Genomic DNA, 21,621 nt, shown 5'->3' on the forward strand with positions numbered 1-21,621 from the left:
ATTTTTTTTATTTTTAATAATCTCTAATAAATCACTACATAGTATAAAACGACTACCCTTGAATTGTAGTAATTTAAAACAATGAACATAAACAATAAAAATCATACAAATTTGAAATCATAGGGCCGCGAGAGCTCAAAGATAACTTTATAACTGTGGTGCGCGGACGCATCATTGATCATAGATCACAATGATATCTAATGATACGCTGGATCGATAAAAGGATCCGTGCCCACCGCGGGAGAGCCTACAGCGCTTTGGTCACTTCACATCGCTACTGTTGGATCTCGAAAGGGCTAAAATCGAATCGAGAATACAAATAATCCTCTTCGTAATGTTTAAAACATTAGGAGACAAACAATAGAGCTGTTTAAAACTCGAACATACATTAAAATTGATTTACCACATTTTGTATTGTTTTATTAAATTGTGTTAAATCCCTCGTGGTTAAGGTATTTATAAATTGTACTGAATATTTCTAAAATACTTCTGAATTTGTTTGCTCTTAACCTACAGAGTAGTAATAATAATAATTAATAAATAGAAAAAAAAAAGATATTTATTCACTGAGCAAGAAAAGTACCAGCTCTGGGGTCACCGGTACTATCGACCAGGGGCAACTTGAATTTATTCTATTGCACTTGAAATTCAAGTCTTGAATCCCATTATCCAAAAGTCTTTTACTACTTGGCTACCCTAAATAAATTAAATATTAAATTAATGTATTGGTTCGAGTTTTAGTAGTAGTACAACGGGAATAACATGAGGGGCGACGGCGTATCTTTGTAACGAAGACATCATAATTTACTAGCGTACTTTAATTTACCAAAAAAAAAAAAACATTCTCAAATTTTTTAACACTTTAACCTAAATCACCAATTACTTATGAAAGTTCAAGAAAAATTTACTACTATAATAATAATCAAATACATCTACAAATTTGCCTGTGTTTTTTGATTTTTTTTTGTATTCCTAATGTTTGTATGTATATTATTTTCAAATTGTTCACTTTATTTTGGGTCACAACTGATTGTAATAGTTTAAAATATGAGCTTATAACAATCATAAAACTATGGATTGCGAGGCTAACAAAAACTAACTTGGCTTATCTAAGGGTTTACAAATCTAAATTACACTTATGTTAGGACATTATCAGAAATGAGATTGTTAAAACATAATATGAGTGTGGTAAAAAAATGTGCGATGATTTTTTACATTTTGTTTACGCTTCTAATTATTTACCAAAATTAACATAACTATCTGGCTAAGGAAATTCTTAATCAATATAAATATGGATGTCTGATGGTTGGGTGGTTACAGCTCCTTACAACCGTTGTGTAAAAGAAAATACTTGGCGATTAAAAAGAGTGACAGAGAGTTTATTTCCAGTTATGGTGATTTGAGAACTGGCAGTAAATGTAAAATTAGAAGCATTCAATGTATTCTTCTTTTTTGACGTACATAAGTGTACATTGTATAACCTATATGAATAAATGCTTTTTGACTTTGACTTTGCATTGTTGGTGTTAGAAAATTTATATCAAACCATCATATTATATAAACGCAGGCATGAATAAATTTATCCTCGTCTCTACAGGTATTTGGAATATTTCCTTTGACGAAGCCTTTCACATTTCCCACAAACCTAACGCGAGGATTGAAATATTTTCTTCTCTTTAGAAATGCTTATAAACTTTCACTTATTGCCTAAAAAGGAAAATTTTAAAGGTTACTAAATGATCTATACATATAATAATATAAGTGTCTTTATAGGCATATTGCTAATACCATGATCTGCCAAAATAACCAATAAGTTCATTCTCAACCAACTAAAGATTATTAGAAGACTGTCAACTGTCTTTTATATTACCAGGAAAGACCTGAACAGTTTCGCCAAACTATTTATGGCGAGATTGAGACTGATAGAAGATAGAGCTGTATGGAGGTGGAAGTTGTCGTAGAACGACAGTAGCCCAGACTTGCAGTAATTAAGACTAGGAAGAGAAAGAAGAGTGTTATTAAAGAGAGTTCAGAAAAATGAAAGTCAAATTAAAATCAAAAATATAATTGATGACTGTCACCACAGTTGGCCATCGACAATGTGACCCGCTCATTGCTATTTAAGCTTATTAATTTTTTTATAGCAGGGCAGGAGGCCCACCTGATGTTAAGTGATACCGCCGCCCATGGACACTCTCAATGCCAGAGGGCTCGCGAGTGCGTTGCCGGCCTTTTAAGAATTGGTACGCTCTTTTCTTGAAGGACCCTAAGTCGAATTGGTTGGGAAATATAGTAAGATACCTAAATAAAGTTGGTCCAATCAAATATTAAAATATCTCTCTCAATAAACATTGTTCATCATTCCCATCATTAATACAGATCAAACAGACGAACGCATGTATTAAAAACATCGCATTCAAATAGGCCCATTTCGCCACAACCCTTTGACCTCTAAGGTAATACACAAGATGTACTTTTGATGGACGGACAATAATTTGAGGGCTTTTGCTAATGTATGATTGTTATCTACTTGTTCCGTGTTTGTTTGGGCCATTAGACGTAACGCTGAGTCAGCGTGTATCGTTTTAAACATGAGACGACTAACAAGACGTGTATGTGTGTATGTATGGTTTCATCACGGGATGCAATTGTTGGGATATTTAGTGAAAGTTGTGTACGAATGAAAGCTGTGTGGGCCAGGGTGTGCGTGTGACTCGAGTTAGGTAGGTTCGAATCCCGGTTGGGGAACTTTTCTTTCTAATTCAATTATTAAATAGTGAAAGGAAAACATCGTCAGGAAATCATGAATCGAAGTCGAAAAGTAGATAGAAGATCTCAAATGTAGGAAATACATCATCATGAAACTGATAAAGAAATCTGAAGCCGAAACCAAGAGTTCGAGTTCCACTGGATTTTTGGGTTTGAATGAAAAAACTTTAACACGTGTTTTGATAACTAACTGATAAAACTTATTAAGGCTATTACATTGTTGCCTTTTTTAACCATTTGTTAGCACTTACAACTAAACATAATTAATGATTATTATACTGTTCATAATAAATATTTAATGAAATTTATATTTTAAGATCACTTTTTAAGTTTTGACTAATTCAATACCTTATTAGAATTTTTAATTATTTTTTTTTTAATATTTAAAGACTATGTAAAAATTTAAATTATATTTTACTGTTCCATTTTGGGGTAGAGACTCTTGGGCCGTGTAACTGCACTGGCGCTAGTTAAAGGTTTAATTTGGCACCAGGGCTAGTGCTTTCCTCGCTCCACGAATAAGTATAACAATACAGCGAAGAAATGCTGCCAGCCTTAAAGGTGCCACTGCCAGAGGGGTCAAACTTTATCAATATATCTTATAATATATATAAATCTCCAATACGATGTTTGTCCGCGATGGACTCCTAAACTACTTAACCGATTTTAAATTCAATTGGCACACAGTGAACAGTCTGGTGCAACTTAAGAGATAGGATAGCTTTGATCTTTAATTTAATAAAACCATAGCCACAGCAACGTTTGGCCGAGTCTGCTAGTATGTTATAATTTTAATTATTTTCATTATTACTACGTTGTAGGTAAATATTTTGTATTATATACATCCAATGTATTTATTTTATGTTTTATTTGTAACTTTTAGTTTTATTGTAAAGATGTATCGGTTATGTTTCCAAATAAATAAATAAATAAATATGTAACCGTTGTAAAATGTTTCTTGCATACGTTCAAACCAAAAATCATTACAATAATGCAGTTGTGTAAGTTTTGACAATTGAAAATAGATTTTAATTATGCATTTTAGTAGCGGAACAAAACGTTTCCGACGTGATTTAATGATTATTTAAACAGGCGCGTGCGTCACTAAAACAATAAAATTAACACAAAATGTGCACACCGGGCCAATAGAAATAATTATAATTACATCATCAGACGTCGAGGCAGAATACGAAATTCCACTCGTATCACCTCGACGTCCGCCGTTCCACAACTGAGCGTTTTTCTAGGCAGTTTTTGCCGCGCACCACTTTGTTTCCGAACCAATTTGACTCAGGGTTCTACAAGAAAAGAGCCTACCAATTCTTAAAAGGCCGACAACGCACTCGCGAGCCCCCTAACATTGCGAGCGTCAATGGGAGGCCGTATCACTTAACATTAGGTGAGCCTCCTGCCCGTTTGCCCCCAGTTCTATATAATAAAATACCGCCGTATATATCCTTTTATATCAATGATACTATTTTACTTTGGCGGCAGAGTTTTGCTTTTTAAGCACTTTTTAAGACACTTCTTGTTGCGCATCATCTTTAAAGAACATGCTGCCTTTCTAAATATTTCCGACTCAGGGGCCTGCAAGGAGAGTGTAACCAAAAGACCGGCAACGCACTTGCAAACCTTCTGGTGTTAACACTTAACTTTAATTGAACCGATTCATTTGCCTAGGGTCCCATAAAAAAATAACCAAGTTTAAATACCTGCTTCATTATTTAACGTGTGTACCATAACTACTAAACCTAATTTTGACGGATCTGTGAAAAGCTAAATTAAATGAGAAATATCTAATGATAACGATCACTTCGATATATCTTTTACATACACTTACGAAATCCAAAATTCCAGTACTTACATGAAAAATAATAATATTCTACATTATTTAAAATGCACGTTATCACTGCGCAAAGAAAGCAGATAATAGCGTTCTTAGAATTGTCTAGTACTCAAGTCTAGGGAAGAATTTTTTAATTGAGTTAACAATTCTGGATGACAAGAGAGGGGAGAAATGTATGGAGGAAGCTGAGAACAGATCCAAATGCAAGCTTCAGGAGTTACTTTAACGCTGAGATCCATACTACAGAACAAAGAAATATAACTTATAGGAGTATAATAACATTTCATTTATGTTTATATTTCATCAGTTTTTTTTTTGAATCGTCAGTAGTTTTTCTTGAGTTAAACCTGAGTGATTTAAGTGTGCGTGTATGCGATATATCAAACGGCTAGGTCCCGCCGGATACTCGGCTATTCGGTATAATATCTGATATCCGGTATCCGGCCAAACTGCTATCCGGTTCATCTCTAATTATTATTAATATAAAACTCAATTATAACATAAAATTTATTTACCAGAGATATTAAACAAATGTGAGTTTAACGAATCATTTTGTAACACTATTGATGAAATGCCTTTAATACGATTGTGTAATTACGACGCAATAAAACAATGCAGCGACCGGTATTAAAGCAACAAATCATCATTCACAAAACCAATTGCAGAGTCATATGAGTTTAATATTAATTACAAGGAAACAATAGCTGAATGTATTACCGATACACAGAAACAAATAGCTTACAAATCGAAGTAACCAAAACATTAATAATGGGATAGATTTTTATCATTATTTTTTACATAGTAACATTCTTATATAATTGTAAGAGGAAGATGAGTCTGGGTCCCATATAGCCTGGATCATCATTAAGATTCATTATAGCAATAAATGAGAATATGTTTTTAGTGAAACATTGTTTTTTTAAAGCCGGCAACATAAACACTAACATGAGCTGCTGTTGCTATCTTTTATGGCTGTTCCTTAGCCTCGTATATCCTCCTAAATATTAATAGTGTTTATTATCTAATAAAAGCACTATTTATTCTTCATCCAAAATGATTCGCGATTCGGCGCCTATGATACACGCTTCTTTAATTAAAAAAACACAATAAAATATCGTGTTACCATCATAAAAGTTAAAAATAATAAATAGTAGAAATGTTGCCATTACAGCTAGTATAATTATTTCTGAGATTTAATTACAAAACCGTTGCCAGCGGACAGCTTTAAGATCGTAACTTTTTGCGTATTACGCTTTTAAAACACTTTGCGTTCTGTAATTTGTGACGTCAAGTATCTTTTAAACATTTATATGTTCTTTATGATTGTCAAATAAACAATAGATACTAAATAGCTTTATTTTGTTTTCGTTTGTGGTTCTTTTGTTTTTATCTTAAATCTGGAATAAAATTCCTATTTTAAGTTTTTTTGAGTGAGTATCATAGCACTGTTTATAATAGTCAACAATATCTTGTAATTGCAAACACTCATCCACAATATAGTTTACACAATAGTTTTTCTTAACAATATTCTGGATTTCCCGTTCACTGTCCTCGGTTCTTGCAGCAATCTATCATTGAGATCCTGCAATTTCTTCTGCTCCAACAAAGCCTGCTTTAGTCTCATTTCAATATCTTTAGTTGAAGCTTTACGAGTCATCATTTTGTGGTGTTATTGTTATCTAGGCAGATGGGAAAAAATTGCTCGATCACGACTAACTAATCACTGTTTATTTGTTCACAATTTATTATGTAAAACTATTATTTACAATATCCCGTGTTCCGTTTTTTAACCTATTTATGCACTAATTCTATTTTAAAGTTTTTACTCCGGAAAACCTAACAGTCTCTGGGGTTGCATAGCAAAATGTTCCATGTTGGTATGTACTATAAAGATAGGCTAGGCAAAGGTGTTATTGAAACCCATAACACGCACATAACTTTATGAGCTATATTGACTTTTAGGTGGAGACGCAGCAGAAAAAGGAGAAAACTCGTAAGAAGTATTGACCGGCTTCGAAGAGCACGCGAGACTCATGTACCAGACTGTCCAGGTCTTGCGAAGCGCTATCATGAATGTAATACAGCGGTAAGTAGACTGTATGTTATAGGAAATAAGGCTTAAAATTAAACTTAGGTTCTTTGCTTGGTTAGATATGGAGAAAGACAGAGAAGGTAAAACAAAAGATGCAAGACGGGAGGTTGGGTCAATGGTCAAACGGACGTAATAACATGTCGCGTGTCAACTTGTACTAGAGAGAGAGAGAGAGAGAGAGGTAGATATGCTGTTGGCCAATTATAATTGAATGGAACACACAGTTTTATTTGTGTTTGTGTGTTGTTAAGTGCTTAACTAAGTATGTAAGATATGGAAGTAACAGTTACAGACGATCCTAAGGAAAATTATTATATATAAAAATGGATTATAAGTTTTAATGTTTATAAAACATTTATAATATAAGTTTAACTATATAAGGTTATAACCTGTAGGTTAAACAATCTTCGTTGAAAAATTTTTTTTATATATATGATTAATATAAATTATGCATTTCTTCTGTCATAAGTGTATATTATAATCCATTGATCCAAAGAGAACCCCACAGAATATACAATTATGATTTATAATTCCAGCCTTGCCCCGGGCCAGTCCGTGATTCCAGGGCTGATCAATGTGCAGTGTACGATCGGAGGCCATTCCGGGGAAGGTTCTACACGTGGGTCCCATATGTCGACGGTAATATTAATCTTATTTATATATTAAAGTTCACATGATATAAATGCTTTATGTACAAAATACGATACAAGCTTTCTTTTCTACAATACATGATAATTATGGTTAACATAAAGTTATCATATAAACTGGCTTGAAACGTTTCTTATGGCAGTCTCTTGAAGCAATTGAAACGAAGACTTTTTAAACTGGATTAAATATTCGCGTTATATCTATTAAACACATTTATTACAATGATAGTTGCTGGTTTGGAAGGTCTTGAAAAATATCCTGAAATATTAGTATTATTGTGATGGCGTTTGTTTTGGTGTAATTCAAATGTTACGTCTTTTCAGCCATAACAAACTAAATTTTATATAGACAATTATTTTATTAGGTATGTTGTAGGTATTAAAAATATCGTATTCGAAAATGTAAATTTTATCAAAATCGTATTCTTGAGTTTCGTCTTTGATTGTATTAATTAGTTCACAATTAATTGTTTTGTATTGCTTGACTCCGTTTCTCTATTTTTAAATTTAAATCTTCGTAAATTATCTATGTATCAGCGGCCTGTTCAAGTAAAACGTAACCAGATTCACTGCAATTTATCCCCTCCCTCCCCACCTCTTGCCGGCAAAAGTAAGCAAAGCTCAAAAAAATCATAGTATAGAAACGTATTTTTTTTTGGAGAAATGCTCGTAAATGCATAATCACCAAATAAAAAAATCAAAACCCTCTCCTCACTCCAATGCCTACGTAACACCTGAACGACACCGCAAATACGAATAAGGCGTCCCCAAATAAAAAAATAAAAGATAACTTTAGTTCTGCCAACTTTAAGAAATGTCAGCAATCAAATACTTGTAAATCAATAATTGGCGAATATTAAATCCGCTCGTACTGTGAAGGAAACCATCATGAGGAAATGCCTTAGGTCCAAAAAGTCAACGGCGTGAAACAGGCACAAAAGGCTGGAGGTGCCCATTTGAAAAACAAATGATTACGGAACAAATACAGAAATCTGTGGGAGAGCGTAGAGATTTCAAGTACTGGCTCAGTACTTGAAATCACTGATTTATTCAAGTTATGTTTTAGAGTTTTGTCATAAATATATTCTATTTCAGGTAACTCGCCATGTACACTTAACTGTCGTCCCCGGGGTCAACAATTCTACGCCTCCCTAGCGCTGGTGGCAGATGGTACTCCGTGCACGAAGCCTGGCTACAGAGCAATTTGCGTCCAAGGCGCTTGTAAGGTTCGTGTTAATTATTTCAGGAGATATCTATATTCATAACTAATATACAAATAATAAAATAAAATATTCTTTACTAATACAACAAATAATATCTTTTGCTGTAATAAACTTGTGTTGTGTTTTGAGGACAGCGCCATCTAGTATCAAGTAGATGTAGCGTTCTATTACTATTAGGTAAATGAGATTGATATCAGAAAATACGGTTTCAACAAATAATTCTATGAAAAAATTCCAAGGATTATAATTTTTTTTTTCACACAAACGTTAGCGTGTTAGCGTTTTGTAATTATTTTGTCAAAGATATGACTTAACAAAAGTATAAAAAAATATCAATGCTAATTAATCTTGTCAGTGACTCATGCAATTCATGTACATTACGTGACAAAATCAAACTTTGAAATTAGAGACAAATTGCGAAGAAAAATCATTTATTTGAATCTCAACTTCTAAAAGTAAAACAAAAGTTTAACATCTAACCAATCATCATACCGCAGACTCTACAATAAATACATTATTCCGTAAATTTAAAAACATATCGTGTTTTCGCATTTTATATATAAGATTTAATGCTATGAATCCCAGCGCTTCTTGAATGGAGATCTCGGCAAAACAAAAGCCCGTCTGGATCGACGATATCACACAGCAAATAAAATCCAAAAAACTGAAGTTGTAGGAGAATGGAGGACTGTATGTTTAAAGAAGGACTGAGAAGAATGGCTGATGATGATATCAATTAAACAGCTACACAACCACTATGATGACTATTTGCTTCCCCATAAGTCTCTCTCCTCAATTGGTCAGAGTCTGCAAGCAAACACGGAGCGGACCATATACTTTCAGCGATTTCTCATCCCCTCTGCGCATTGTATAGCCATCTTCATTCGTAGAATTGTACAATAATTTGTGTATGATAATAATCATTACGCGCCAGATCTTTGCTTTATAAACCTTGATTAATTTAATAAAATGAGACGAAATCGCAGTCATCCGCTAATTTACTAAAGAATCCACATTTGTGTTAATAGATCCACTTTCATACAGGAAGCTGTCTATTAAATCCTCGTAATTTGTTCTACTCAACTACTAAAACAAGTAAGACGACAGCTTTCGAGGCGCCCATAATTAACGCATACAAATGGGTGACCGAGCTTCGCCTTGTTTTTAGTACTTTGTATGGCGAAGATTAAAAGGATCTTTCAGCTAGTGTTTTTAAAATGTTACTAAAAGATTTCTAAAGCTTTAAGGAACACTAATTAAGCACTTTTAAACACAAAAATCTTAAGTATAATATAAACCTTTGATTCGCTTCCAAGAATCTTGAATCTGTATAATACTGTATTTAATACTATTCCTATTTGAGTTAATTATTATAATACCATAATTAATAATTACTTAATTTATCTTTTGTCAGAATTCACACGATCTATTGATTAACGGTACAAAGTTAACCACTAACATACCCAGAGATGGAGGCTTTATTTTATAAAGTGTAAGGAATTTGTTTATTCTAAGGATATTTGCAAAATATTTCGCTGACAACTAACAGTAAATTCCGTGGTTTATAAATTATAAAAATACAGACAAATGCAAGTGTCCATAACGAGTATCCGATAATGTATAGCTGGGGGCGCACAGGTTACTACAAACCGTTTTGTACAGCCATGAAATTTGCGATTACGAATAACATGAATGGGCTGCGACTAGAAGTTACTCACTTCCTTGTTGCGTTTCATCTAATTAAGCAACGTCTTGAAATCGAGTGTTAAATGACACATTTACAAAAACTTACTATTATTATTAAACAATTCATTAAATCAAATCTACATCAAAATTACAGTTGTTTTGACCAAATATTAGCAATAGTGTAACTAGGGCGTAAACTTAATGTTGTTAAAGTTATATATATTATATACATTATTATGTACACACATACAGACTATACTATAGACGATATATATAAGTATTATTTTCAATAATGTGCCTTTTTTCTCGTTTAGGACTATACTCTATAGTTTGTAACATTAACCATAAAATAAGAGTATCAGTGTTGCCCTAGTGACTTCAGCACATGTCTCACTGTCCCTAAGTTTGTCCTTGTCTTCGAAGTTCGTCCTAAGTCGGTCCAAACCCTGGCTGTCCAACAATGGACTTTCTGTTTCGTGCACATTTAACTCGTCGCGAGTACGGTGAAGGAAAACAACCATACCTAATCCAGAAAATCGACGACGTATGTCAGGCATAGAAGACTGAATTGAAAACCTATAAGAAAAAAATCAACTAGTCAGAAATTAGAGGTAGAACTGAAAAGGTTATGGAGTTAACGTGATAAAAATAGCGTTTAAGTGTATGGTATCGACTAAATAATCGCCAGTCGCAAATAGTATGAATTAATGGCCATACAAAGCAGCCCGCAGCGCTGATCCATCACTTGTCTTCGAGTCGGGAATTGTTAATGCTATCTGCAATTTCTTTAACCTTTCCGTATGCTTAGGATTTATCTAATGAATAGAGTATATATTTTGCCAATAAAGAAGAAAAATATGACTTTAATCTTATCGCAACTATTAAGCTGATCATGGAGCTTTTAAGGCTTTATGCATATTTTATATTACATGTTGAGATCTTAGTTTACTATGAAAATTGCCGCTGATGAATAAAAATACTATATTGATTTATGAACATATGTATTAAATTATTTTATATAACATATTGGTAAGGCAAACGCAAAGTTTCAAGTGCATCTCAAATTACGGTTTGAAATAAATGAAGTTTGGTTTTTTAAGTGATCCAAAATGTATGCTGCATTTCAATTTTTAATATTATAGATTGATTTTAATCTTTTTTCATCAAATACTTTTCATTAACCGATCAATGAATCGTTTTTCTAAAATATTCGATTCGAATTTGAGAAGTTTGGATTGAAAATAATTTTAGATTATAGATCGAGTATAGAAACGGCCGTTAGTCTTATCTAACAAGGAGGCATCATGATACCATTTTTTATACATCGACAAACGGGCAGGAGGCTAATGAAGTGATACCAACGCCCATGGACACTCTCTAAGCCTTCTGGCTCACTAGTGCGTTGCCGACCATTTTAGATTTATACGATGCGGGGCGGGGATTGAATTATGCGTTATTGTTAATATTATTCTCCAAAAATTGCGTGACGTATTACTTGAACGCTCCCTAATAACACGTTTAAGGATAGTGTTATATATAATATCTTGTTAAAATCGCTCGCAATTTCCCACAATAGCCATCAATACCGTAATAGCCGCAGGCTTCGGTGAGCGTTAGTTTAATCTTGGTATACGGCAAGGTGTTGAAATAATTGTGTTATTTTACAAATTACTGCTTCCGATCTTTAATTACAATGTGTTCGTAAATTATTGCCCATGAATTATACCGTTTATTGGCTATAAATATTTTTAATGACAACATACCGCTGATACGTTAGTTCACACTTGTTACATAATATAACCTTTTTCACAGGTGAAATAATATTGTCTATTAAATCAAATGTATTTAAAGGGAAATGATAAAGACGTTTGGTTAGTTGGTTTTTAATTAAGAATAGCTATGACCATTGTTCGATTAGGATTTCTTAAAAGGCCGGCAACGCACTCGTGAGGCATTGAGAGTGGCCATAGGCGGAGGTGAGGCTCCTGCCCATGTGCCCACTGTTCTATAAAAAAAAATCATAATTTACAAAATTTTTACTTTACAGTTTTCAGAAGTCTCTCGACGGCTAACTAATATTTTTTTGTAAAATAATAAACTGCCCACAAATATAAAAAAATATTACTTCTTTCAATACATTGAAATCGAAGTGAATATGTTAAACAAAATTACTTTTTACTTTTATGTTTATTTCATGTACGGCTGTCGTCTTACTGTGATTATTTTGGGAACGACTAATGTCATGTTTACCAAAAGTATTATTCTCATATCAGTTGCATTTGTCTTTTTTGAGAAATAAAGTTTTTAAAACGAATTAATTGTATTGATAAAGTCATCACAATCTCTGGTTACCAGGTCGTCAACGCACCTGCGAGTCTCCGGTTTTCTCTCAAAAAAAAAAAATTACATAACCAATGACGTATCAATCAAAATGTATAGAATTAATGTAAGTATAGAAAGTTTAATAGCATAATCATACTATATTGAGTAAAAGGAAGTGGACGCGTAATACTAATGAATTTATATGGAATTGTGGCCTAGGTGTAATGACTAGTGGGGATGACAAATTAATCGTTTCATAATGACAGGCCGGCATTTCTTGCGAACACCAGTCCACTTCTAATGGATATCCTTGTTTATCGTACAGAAATCCTGTAGATAAGTAAGAAGTCTAATTAGTTATTAATAGAGGACCGTTGATAATAGGAATATATTATGCAAGTTTATTTGTAAACAACAAATACACAGTATTTAAAATTTTCTTAACCTGTAATAATCAAAATAATTAAAAAAAATTAAAACAATTTGGTCCAATTTGATCCCTGTGGCAGTCCCATTTATTTAGTTTATGTCATACATAGTACGAAATCTACGGATTAATTAATAAAATCTTCCATCTAATATGTATGACAATTAAAGTAAACATAAATGTTACAAAAAATATAGTAGGTCTTATTAGTAATTAGTTTTAGTAGTTAATTACTGCGGTAATTGCTTTAAGAGTAAAATTTGCGTACAGCTTTGGCTGAAAATGTCATTGTCATGAAATTGTTTTTGCTTCTAGTTTCTATAAACTTTAAGTACTTGGTTACTCATTTTAACCTCTTATCTACCATACATTAATATTTAAATCAATCTTTTTCGAGTATTATCCCGAAGCCACGAAATTTACTTTACTTTTTTATACCTACGCAATTCAATCTCCTATCGACACAAATACGTAATCTGTATTTGACCCATATAACTAATCTCAAACAAATAAACGTGAGGATCGTTCGGCTGCTTCGCTTAAAATGCTATACATCGTCGTTTCTCTTGAACAAACCGTTAATTCACAGATTAGTAAATAGTACTCAGTCTTGTCGCTTTGCAGCGTTTATCGCTGATATGTATGCTGTGTATTTATTTATTGTGCCGTGTGCCAGTGTGTACACTGCACAATCTTTTCACACAAGCTTTTCAAATTTCAGTTTTTTCCGCGCACGAAAGACGAATTCGACTTGGGGTCCTTCAAGAAAAGACCGTACAAATTCTTAAAAGGCCGGCAACGCACTTGCCAGACCTCTGGCAATGTGAGTCTATGGGCGGCGTCATAACATCAGGCGAGCTTCCCGCTCTTTGCGTCCTATTTCATTAAAACATTTTCTGCATTGAAATGCACTCTCTCTTGTTATTGATTATATTTGAGCTTGGAGCTGTAGCTGTGCAGTGAGTAGGAAGAAATCTTTGTATGCTTGGGTAGACAAAGACTTTCAACATAATAGAGATTCGTAAAACCTGTCAAAGAATACTATACATTTGAATATTTCATAAATAAAACAAATACCTTATGCTTTTGCGAATTAGCGAATTGTGAAATCAACTCTCGGGGTGATATTATATCTATTTTTTTTTTAAAAAGAGTATACTGCTCTCTCAAAGGTCGGCACTAAAAATATCCATGCCTGCTGTTTTTGGACGATATCTACACTATTATAACAACTATTATAGTTAGGTATTATAACTAATTTCTAGAATTTAATTCTTTGAATTCTTAAAACAATTCGGGCGTACAACGTTTAAACTTTCAATATCTTTAATAATACACTTAACTTAAAGAGCTTCAATTGCTGGTTAAATTGATGATAGTGGCGGTTTCCTTATAATGTCGGCAAAAAGGCAATTTTTCATTCAATATAATGGCGCTTTTTGTGCTTAAAGCTCGATTAATGGGTATAAAAATGACGAGCACGAGCCAAGATCGAATATCGTTGGAAACTGTAAAAGAATCTTAGGATAAAGTAATTTGGTATTATGATCTATAATAAAATTTAATAAGCATTATTTTTATATTATACACTCGATATCTAAATACAAGGGAGGTTTTTGCATCTCCTAATTGTATTGAAAATGTCTTAAACGAAAGTACATGTTGATTTGATCGATTAAATAAAGCAAGTAGTGTCAAAAATGTGTTTATTTAATATAAGTACACATTTGTATTTTCTCGTACTAAGATTGCTCTTGAAAAAAGAATACCTAGTAGCGAACGAAGTCTTTCTTTTGTCACTAGTGAACTATAGATTTGTTTCCGGTGGGGCTCTTCTCTGGAAGATACAAGCCCCTATTGTTCAATGATCAATCTCCTCCCTCATAGGCTGGCCTATTAAAAATCGGTGACCATGGGCAATGACTGCCCCTTTTCCTCCCTATCAAATAAGCAAAGGATGAAATCCAATATCTGAAGAATAACAATATCCTTTCTTAGATAAGACAATTACCATATAAATTCCACTATCCAGGAATAGAGGTTTAGAGGATTTTGAGGCTGTAAACTAAAGCCAAAAAACAATTCAATTTAATCTGAACTTTGATGTAGAATCAAACCTTGATCTTTACCTTAATAGGAGTTATATTAAAGATATCTGAAGCCTATAAAAACATGTACTATAAATCAATTATGCCAGCCGAAACCTCGCTATACAAATTAAATGAAGAACCTACGGCCTAGGCCCCAAGTGCTTATAAAAGATGCACGATTTCGCTCTGTATTACATTACCTTTGGTCTAGTTACTTCAACTATCTTTGTTTCTACCTCCAGTATATAAACTCATTATATATTCTGATAAATAAGTTCTTATGTAAGGAATCGGTATTGATAAATGACCTTTTTTGTTAAAAATTAATCGGTAATAAAAGCATATTAGATGAACCGGTGATCTTCGTGTCATCAAATATTTCCCAGTTGGAATTTTTATTGGAAAATTCAATTGTCGAATTTAGAATTTTCGTTTACGTATAATGTTATGTTTTGACAAATGAACATCAATTCACATACAGATTTAAACAATACCACTTCTCAAGTGCTTCGTCTCATGTTGTTACGATAAATAGGCAATAATAGACTTAATATATTAGACAGTGTGAAACGAAAACCATAGTGGTAGTTATAACACAATCTAATTGTTATATCTCTAAAAATCTATACTTTTATCTTTTTCACATTTAGTATCAACATTATTTTTGAACTATAATGTCAGTGACAAAAACACAAGATAATTAAGCACTGCAGCGACCACAAAGCTCACGGCAGTCTCTTTCCGTACTTTACTATTATTATTAAACTTTATTATCGTTGGAAATAAAGGTTTAATAGAAATTTTACCTTTTAGATTATTTAGGATATTATTTATTCTTTTATTTAGAGCTTTTTACAAAGCACTTAAAGCTTAAATTTTTAAGTTACTTTCGGAAAGTTCGACTGAAAAGTTTCATCTTTTTGAAGCCAAGTTATTAAAAAAAAAATAACAATATGCACAATCTAAAACTTTATACAAATCTGTAATTATTACGAGAGTTATTTGCATAAAGCATCCCTGAAAGGAGATAGATATAAATAGTATTCTTATAGATGAAAAAAATTGCAATATTGTGTTTATTAGCTAGTTTTTTCAGGAGTAGATAACGTTCGTTATATAAATGATTAATTAATTATATGATTTTTAATCTTATATCAAAATGAACAAATACTTGACGAAACGTCATACAATTTTTTTTATGTCTACGTCATAAAATTCGAGCACAGATTAAGTTCAGTTTATTTATACATAATCTGTGACCAATAATTGTTTCACAGACATGACACTGTCTTCCATCAGATTTTAAAGTCAAAATTATATTCAAATAAAGTAGAGAATCACCTCGTTACAATAATTGGTTTAAACACAAAATTGTGTGTGCAATGGGCACTTATGGGTGATCAATCATTTGAAAGGTTTATGGTTCTTTGTTAATACTATTGTTATTACAATGTAACAAAATAGACAATATCATAATAATTTTCTAGGACACGTTTGGTATGTTAATTTAGATTCATGTACACTGTACATACTTCAAAAATAAAGAAGAAAACACTTCACTATACACAATAAAAATATATATTAAGGTAAAATAAAATTGACATGTTAACGGTGATTGAAAATAATTTGTACATAAAAGTTAATGATCAAATAATATACAGTCCGGTGTCCATGCGTCGGGTTGTCTCTCTCCCTAAAATATGGCAAGGGGCCTGATGGTTGGCCATGCCTCGTATTCGTGGATTTGTGGTGAATGGTCGGACTTGAATTCGTGTATACGGTGATGTTAGTTATTTCGAATATGATTTGCGTGTTGTTCCTTCAAGAATTTAATGTGTGTTTCTTTTTTTGACGTTTTATGTGTACATTCATACCTATATGATATAAACGATTTCGACTTTTCAGTAAATTCATATTAAAAATTTTATCCCAGTGGCAGTGTACCTGTAACACTGGGAGGATTTCCACGCTGTATTGTTGTGCGTCAAAACCACCAGCTATGGGGTCACCGGTACTATACACCAGGGGCCAACTTAAAGACTGAAATATTAAAATATTGTTGCATAGTAAGAATATTTTAAAAGATCGATCAAATGAAAGACTCATCGTCTTCAAAACTATACACTGCCATAAGAGGCGCTAGACCGAAACCGAATAGATTGCTATCGTCTGAAGAGAGAGCGTATGTTTTGTAATACCGGATGAATGTTTCAATGAGTAAATGAGGCGTAATTATTATTCTAATGAAAAAAATAAAGCTAAAAAATTAGCTACGAAAATCATTTAAAAACCTTCTGACAAGAGGTATGTACACAAATAGTTGCTCTATGTGGAAACATTAGGAGGGCGTAAGTGTGTTGACTTTATCGAAAACCCGAAATCAAATATTTTCTTGTCATATTTCGTATATCAAATTTAATAAAGTAAATAATAGATATAAACTGTTGTGTACCAATGGCCCTATTTTATGGAGCAGGGGGCTAACGGGCAGTAGGGCTCATCTGATGTTAAGTAATACCCCCCCCCCCCCCCCACTCTCAATACCAGAGGTCTAGGGCGAATCCGGCCTTTTAAGTATTGGTACGCACTTTTCTTGAAGGATCCTAAGTCCAATTGGTTCGCAAATCGTACTTCAATAGGTAGCTTGTATTAAATTTCTTTAAATATATGTATATATATTAAAAGAATATTATAATATTTATATATATATACATTATTACATGTATTACATATACATATAAATGGAGCGTAAATATTACATTTGGAACATATATAGTTAATATAGTAATATTTACATCGTTGGAATACGGAATTGTACACACAAAATTTTATTTACAAGTAAAACCCCAATAATTCTCCGATATCCTCAAAATTTGCTGAAAATAACTGACGTGTGGAAGCTGACAATAATTTAACATTTTCACGAACTCCACTCAACCCGTTCTTTGTTCACAAACATTTTATTTATTTGTAGAATGTCGACTGTTTCTGAATTATGTGAAACCTTTTTCAATTTGTTTGCTTTCATTTTTCGTGTTCCAAATTCAAAGTCATCCGTGACGCATCAACCACAGACTGAAAATAACGGTAAATATTATACCTCTTGACTTTGAAACTCTTTTTTAACTCACGATTTGAATTACACAGAATATTTGTATATTAAATCGTAGGTTATTTGTTCGATTTTATTATTATTTTAGAAAAACAAAACATTGGTTTCACTAGTTTGAAAACGATAGCCTTCAAATAAAACTAAATTTGATTCAGTATCCAATCATTGATTACAAATTTAACTTCAATTTAAAATTATTCCATAAATTAGATCAACCTTTTCACTTTTGATAAGCTGTACTTTATTTCTGTAGGTTATAATTTGTGATTACTGCAACAGATTACAAACGCGAATGACAAATTATCAATCAAATCGTCAATCTTGCATTAAATTATAGTCTGTGCGTATTACTTTTACAAACAAAATTATAACCTTACAACGGTGGAAATATATTTCTTTACATTAATCATGTTTCTCTAAACAATTGGCTGGCTATTACTAATCATTAGTTCAATATTGGTTTTTATTTGGGCTATAAATTACACATTATGAAAATAGGTTCATAGTAAATTCCAAAAGCTACTATGTCTGAATGATTAATTATAACAACTTATAAAAAAAACTTAGATTGTGGATTCTAATAGATTATTGCTTGTTATACTTAAATAGCACGAGGTAAATAATCACAAGATAAAAGACAAATCAACTTTAAAATAAAACGATTTAATTTTGACTACAAGGTAAGTACCGAAAGTAGAATTGTCTTTGATAAGATAAGTGGCGTCTGATAACGCGCCAATTATACAAATGCAGAGACTTTTGTGACAGATGTCACTGTTGACATGAAAATTCCTTTAAAAATGTGTCACGCATGATTTGACAGGCTGTTTGCATAACTCAATTTTTCACAATGCCAATTTTAGATGCAACTTAAAAAATATGAACGTGCATTTAAAAATACATTCTCATTACACCGCTAAATCTAAATTACTATTTTCTCTCTTTTTGTCATATTGTGTATACGCTGTGAAGAAAAGAGAGTTTATACCGAATTACCGAGTACTTTATTCATCAACAAAGACGACAATGACTTCATAAAATCATTCAACTTTATAACTTGAATCACAAATACGTAATAATAATACTATTTCATGTTAAAATGAAACTATGATGTTCCGAAAACTCGCTCATTAATATATGATATATGTATGATATAAAGATAAATAATTTAATATTTTGTTCATATTACGCGGAGGCTCACATTTCTGTAGGCATATTAACCTTCACATAATGAGATAAAACACATTTTTGATGTCCAATTTCGGATCGTCATTTGTCACTCCGTCGATTCAGGTTAAACTTCTTTTTATTATTTATTAACCTATTAATATTTTCGCTTCGTATATTCCACGTTCATTAACTGTTAAAACGTGTATTGGAGTATGTACACAGTATGTAGACACTTGCCAAAATTAATTACCAGCGACATTCCTAAAGATGACTGTATTGTTTTAAGAATCCTGCGCACATTCGTACATAATTTAATGTATTTCATGTTTATATGTTTATATGACGATATATATTCTATATAAAACTAATACTGTATAAAACAATGTCGAGTTACACATTAGCTGCTTTATTATTTTATGAAAGTAATTTTATAAACAAAGTCACTCACAATGCTTAAAATCGTGAAACGGATACAGATATCGGAATCTAAAAAAAATGTAGTGTTACTGATTTATTTTTTTATTTAATAACATGTATGATTTATTTACGAAAGATACCAACACATATTTATTACGACATGTTGCCATAGTGACAAATGGGTGATGATGTAAGGATCCCAGTTCTGTTTCATCTGAACCGTGACGATATAGATTTCCTATTGGTGTATGATCCCACATTGGCGCCGACTTGCGCATTGACCGAATATAATCATTTGAATCATGAACACACGGTATTACTTAACATTCCTATTGATTATTAAATAAATTATTAGACCAGATTAGTAATAGCTATTTGGAAGATTATAGGCTGATGAATGCGCTTACGTCATTTTTTTGTTAACAGAAGCATAAGAACGATTATATTCCTTCATAGGAACATATATTCTAGTTCAAATAGAATATTTATCAAAAGAAATAGTAGAAAAAAAATTATTCCTGAGGTAAAAATCTCAATGATCATGTACCAGTATATGATCACTGCATATATTTGTATTTATTATGCAGTGCTGTTCTTTTGAATGTCATTAAAACAATCTAGCCGTATTAATAAGCCGTGGCTCGAATGTCACCTCTGCGTTTAACCTATTTCATGAATGTTTATCTATTTTGGGGCAAGAATAAATCCTCCCATGGAAAATGGATACATGAAGCCACTAAGTAGATTATCAGAATACCGCGTGATCCATTTATCGTTTAAACTAAATTAACTTTTAATGATCCTATGAAATTCTAATCTTATTGAATTGCTTGCTATGTCGATTTTTTTTCTAAATATATAGTATTTTTCTGTCATGGTTCTACTAAACCCAGTATCTTACCTCCCACCAAATGATTTAATAAAATTAATTAAATCTAGTTTCTGGGTTTGATTTTATTTTTATTTTAAATAGTAACGGTTTTATTTTTCTTATTTAATGTCACTTTGTGTAATTCATATACACCCTGTATTTGTGATGAGTCAGCTATACATTCATGAACATCATAATAATTTAACTTGGATTGGATTCCAGATAATTACATAGACATAACTTGAATTTATGAACAAAAAATATTACATTTTCTAAAAAAAATTGAAAAATTATTACATATTTAAATATGCTTACATTCGAAAAGTAGGTATGATAGGTACCTAACTACACTTTTTTAACTTTCTCAGCTTACCTTTGAATAAGCTCTGGATTGGTTAATTCAACAAAAACACATCTGTGAAATCTATGTTAAGAATTTTTTATCGTAGTTTTCCTTGAGAACGTTCATGAGTTCCGATAAGACTTATACAAATATGTTTTCGCATATTTTCGACAGATTCATTAAGCTATTTTCAAAGCAAGGTCATGGGTTCAATGCCCATCACACTTCTAATGGACTCTATTGTCGTTCACGACAAAAATAGATATAAATACAAAAATATGTATACTTTAATTTTTCTTTTTAAATGTTGTTGCCAAGATTAAATTAGAATAAAAATACAAGTGCTCAATAGTTTTAGTAGTCTTTAACTATACCATAAAGTATAGAACAATTTTAAAATTCCACATCAAAAGACCAGGAAAACCGGCCACAATTTAAATAGCCGAATTTCGTTACATATGGCAAATGATTTATGATCAAGCTAACCAAGGCTTTGTTGTGCCTTTTTGGGAAAAGTAAACTTTATTGCCCACAACATACTATTATGGGAAACCTTGTCATGTTTCTTTCAACTTTTACAGCTATCGCCCACTGAGCGTAATATAA

General features: G+C 32.2%; 1 protein-coding gene across 1 annotated transcript in view; it reads left to right on the forward strand.

The window, feature by feature from the left end:
* LOC110991503 (thrombospondin type-1 domain-containing protein 4) overlaps positions 1–21,621 on the forward strand; it is a 114,708-nt gene that overhangs the window by 60,477 nt on the left and 32,610 nt on the right. The window contains exons 5-7 of the mRNA XM_045634728.1: positions 6,578–6,701; positions 7,244–7,346; positions 8,450–8,580. Coding sequence (XP_045490684.1) covers positions 6,578–6,701; positions 7,244–7,346; positions 8,450–8,580 — 358 coding nt within the window. The remainder of the gene's footprint in view (positions 1–6,577; positions 6,702–7,243; positions 7,347–8,449; positions 8,581–21,621) is intronic.

Source organism: Pieris rapae, chromosome 3 (genome assembly GCF_905147795.1).
Source record: "Pieris rapae chromosome 3, ilPieRapa1.1, whole genome shotgun sequence".
NCBI classification, from domain to species: Eukaryota; Metazoa; Arthropoda; class Insecta; order Lepidoptera; family Pieridae; genus Pieris; species Pieris rapae.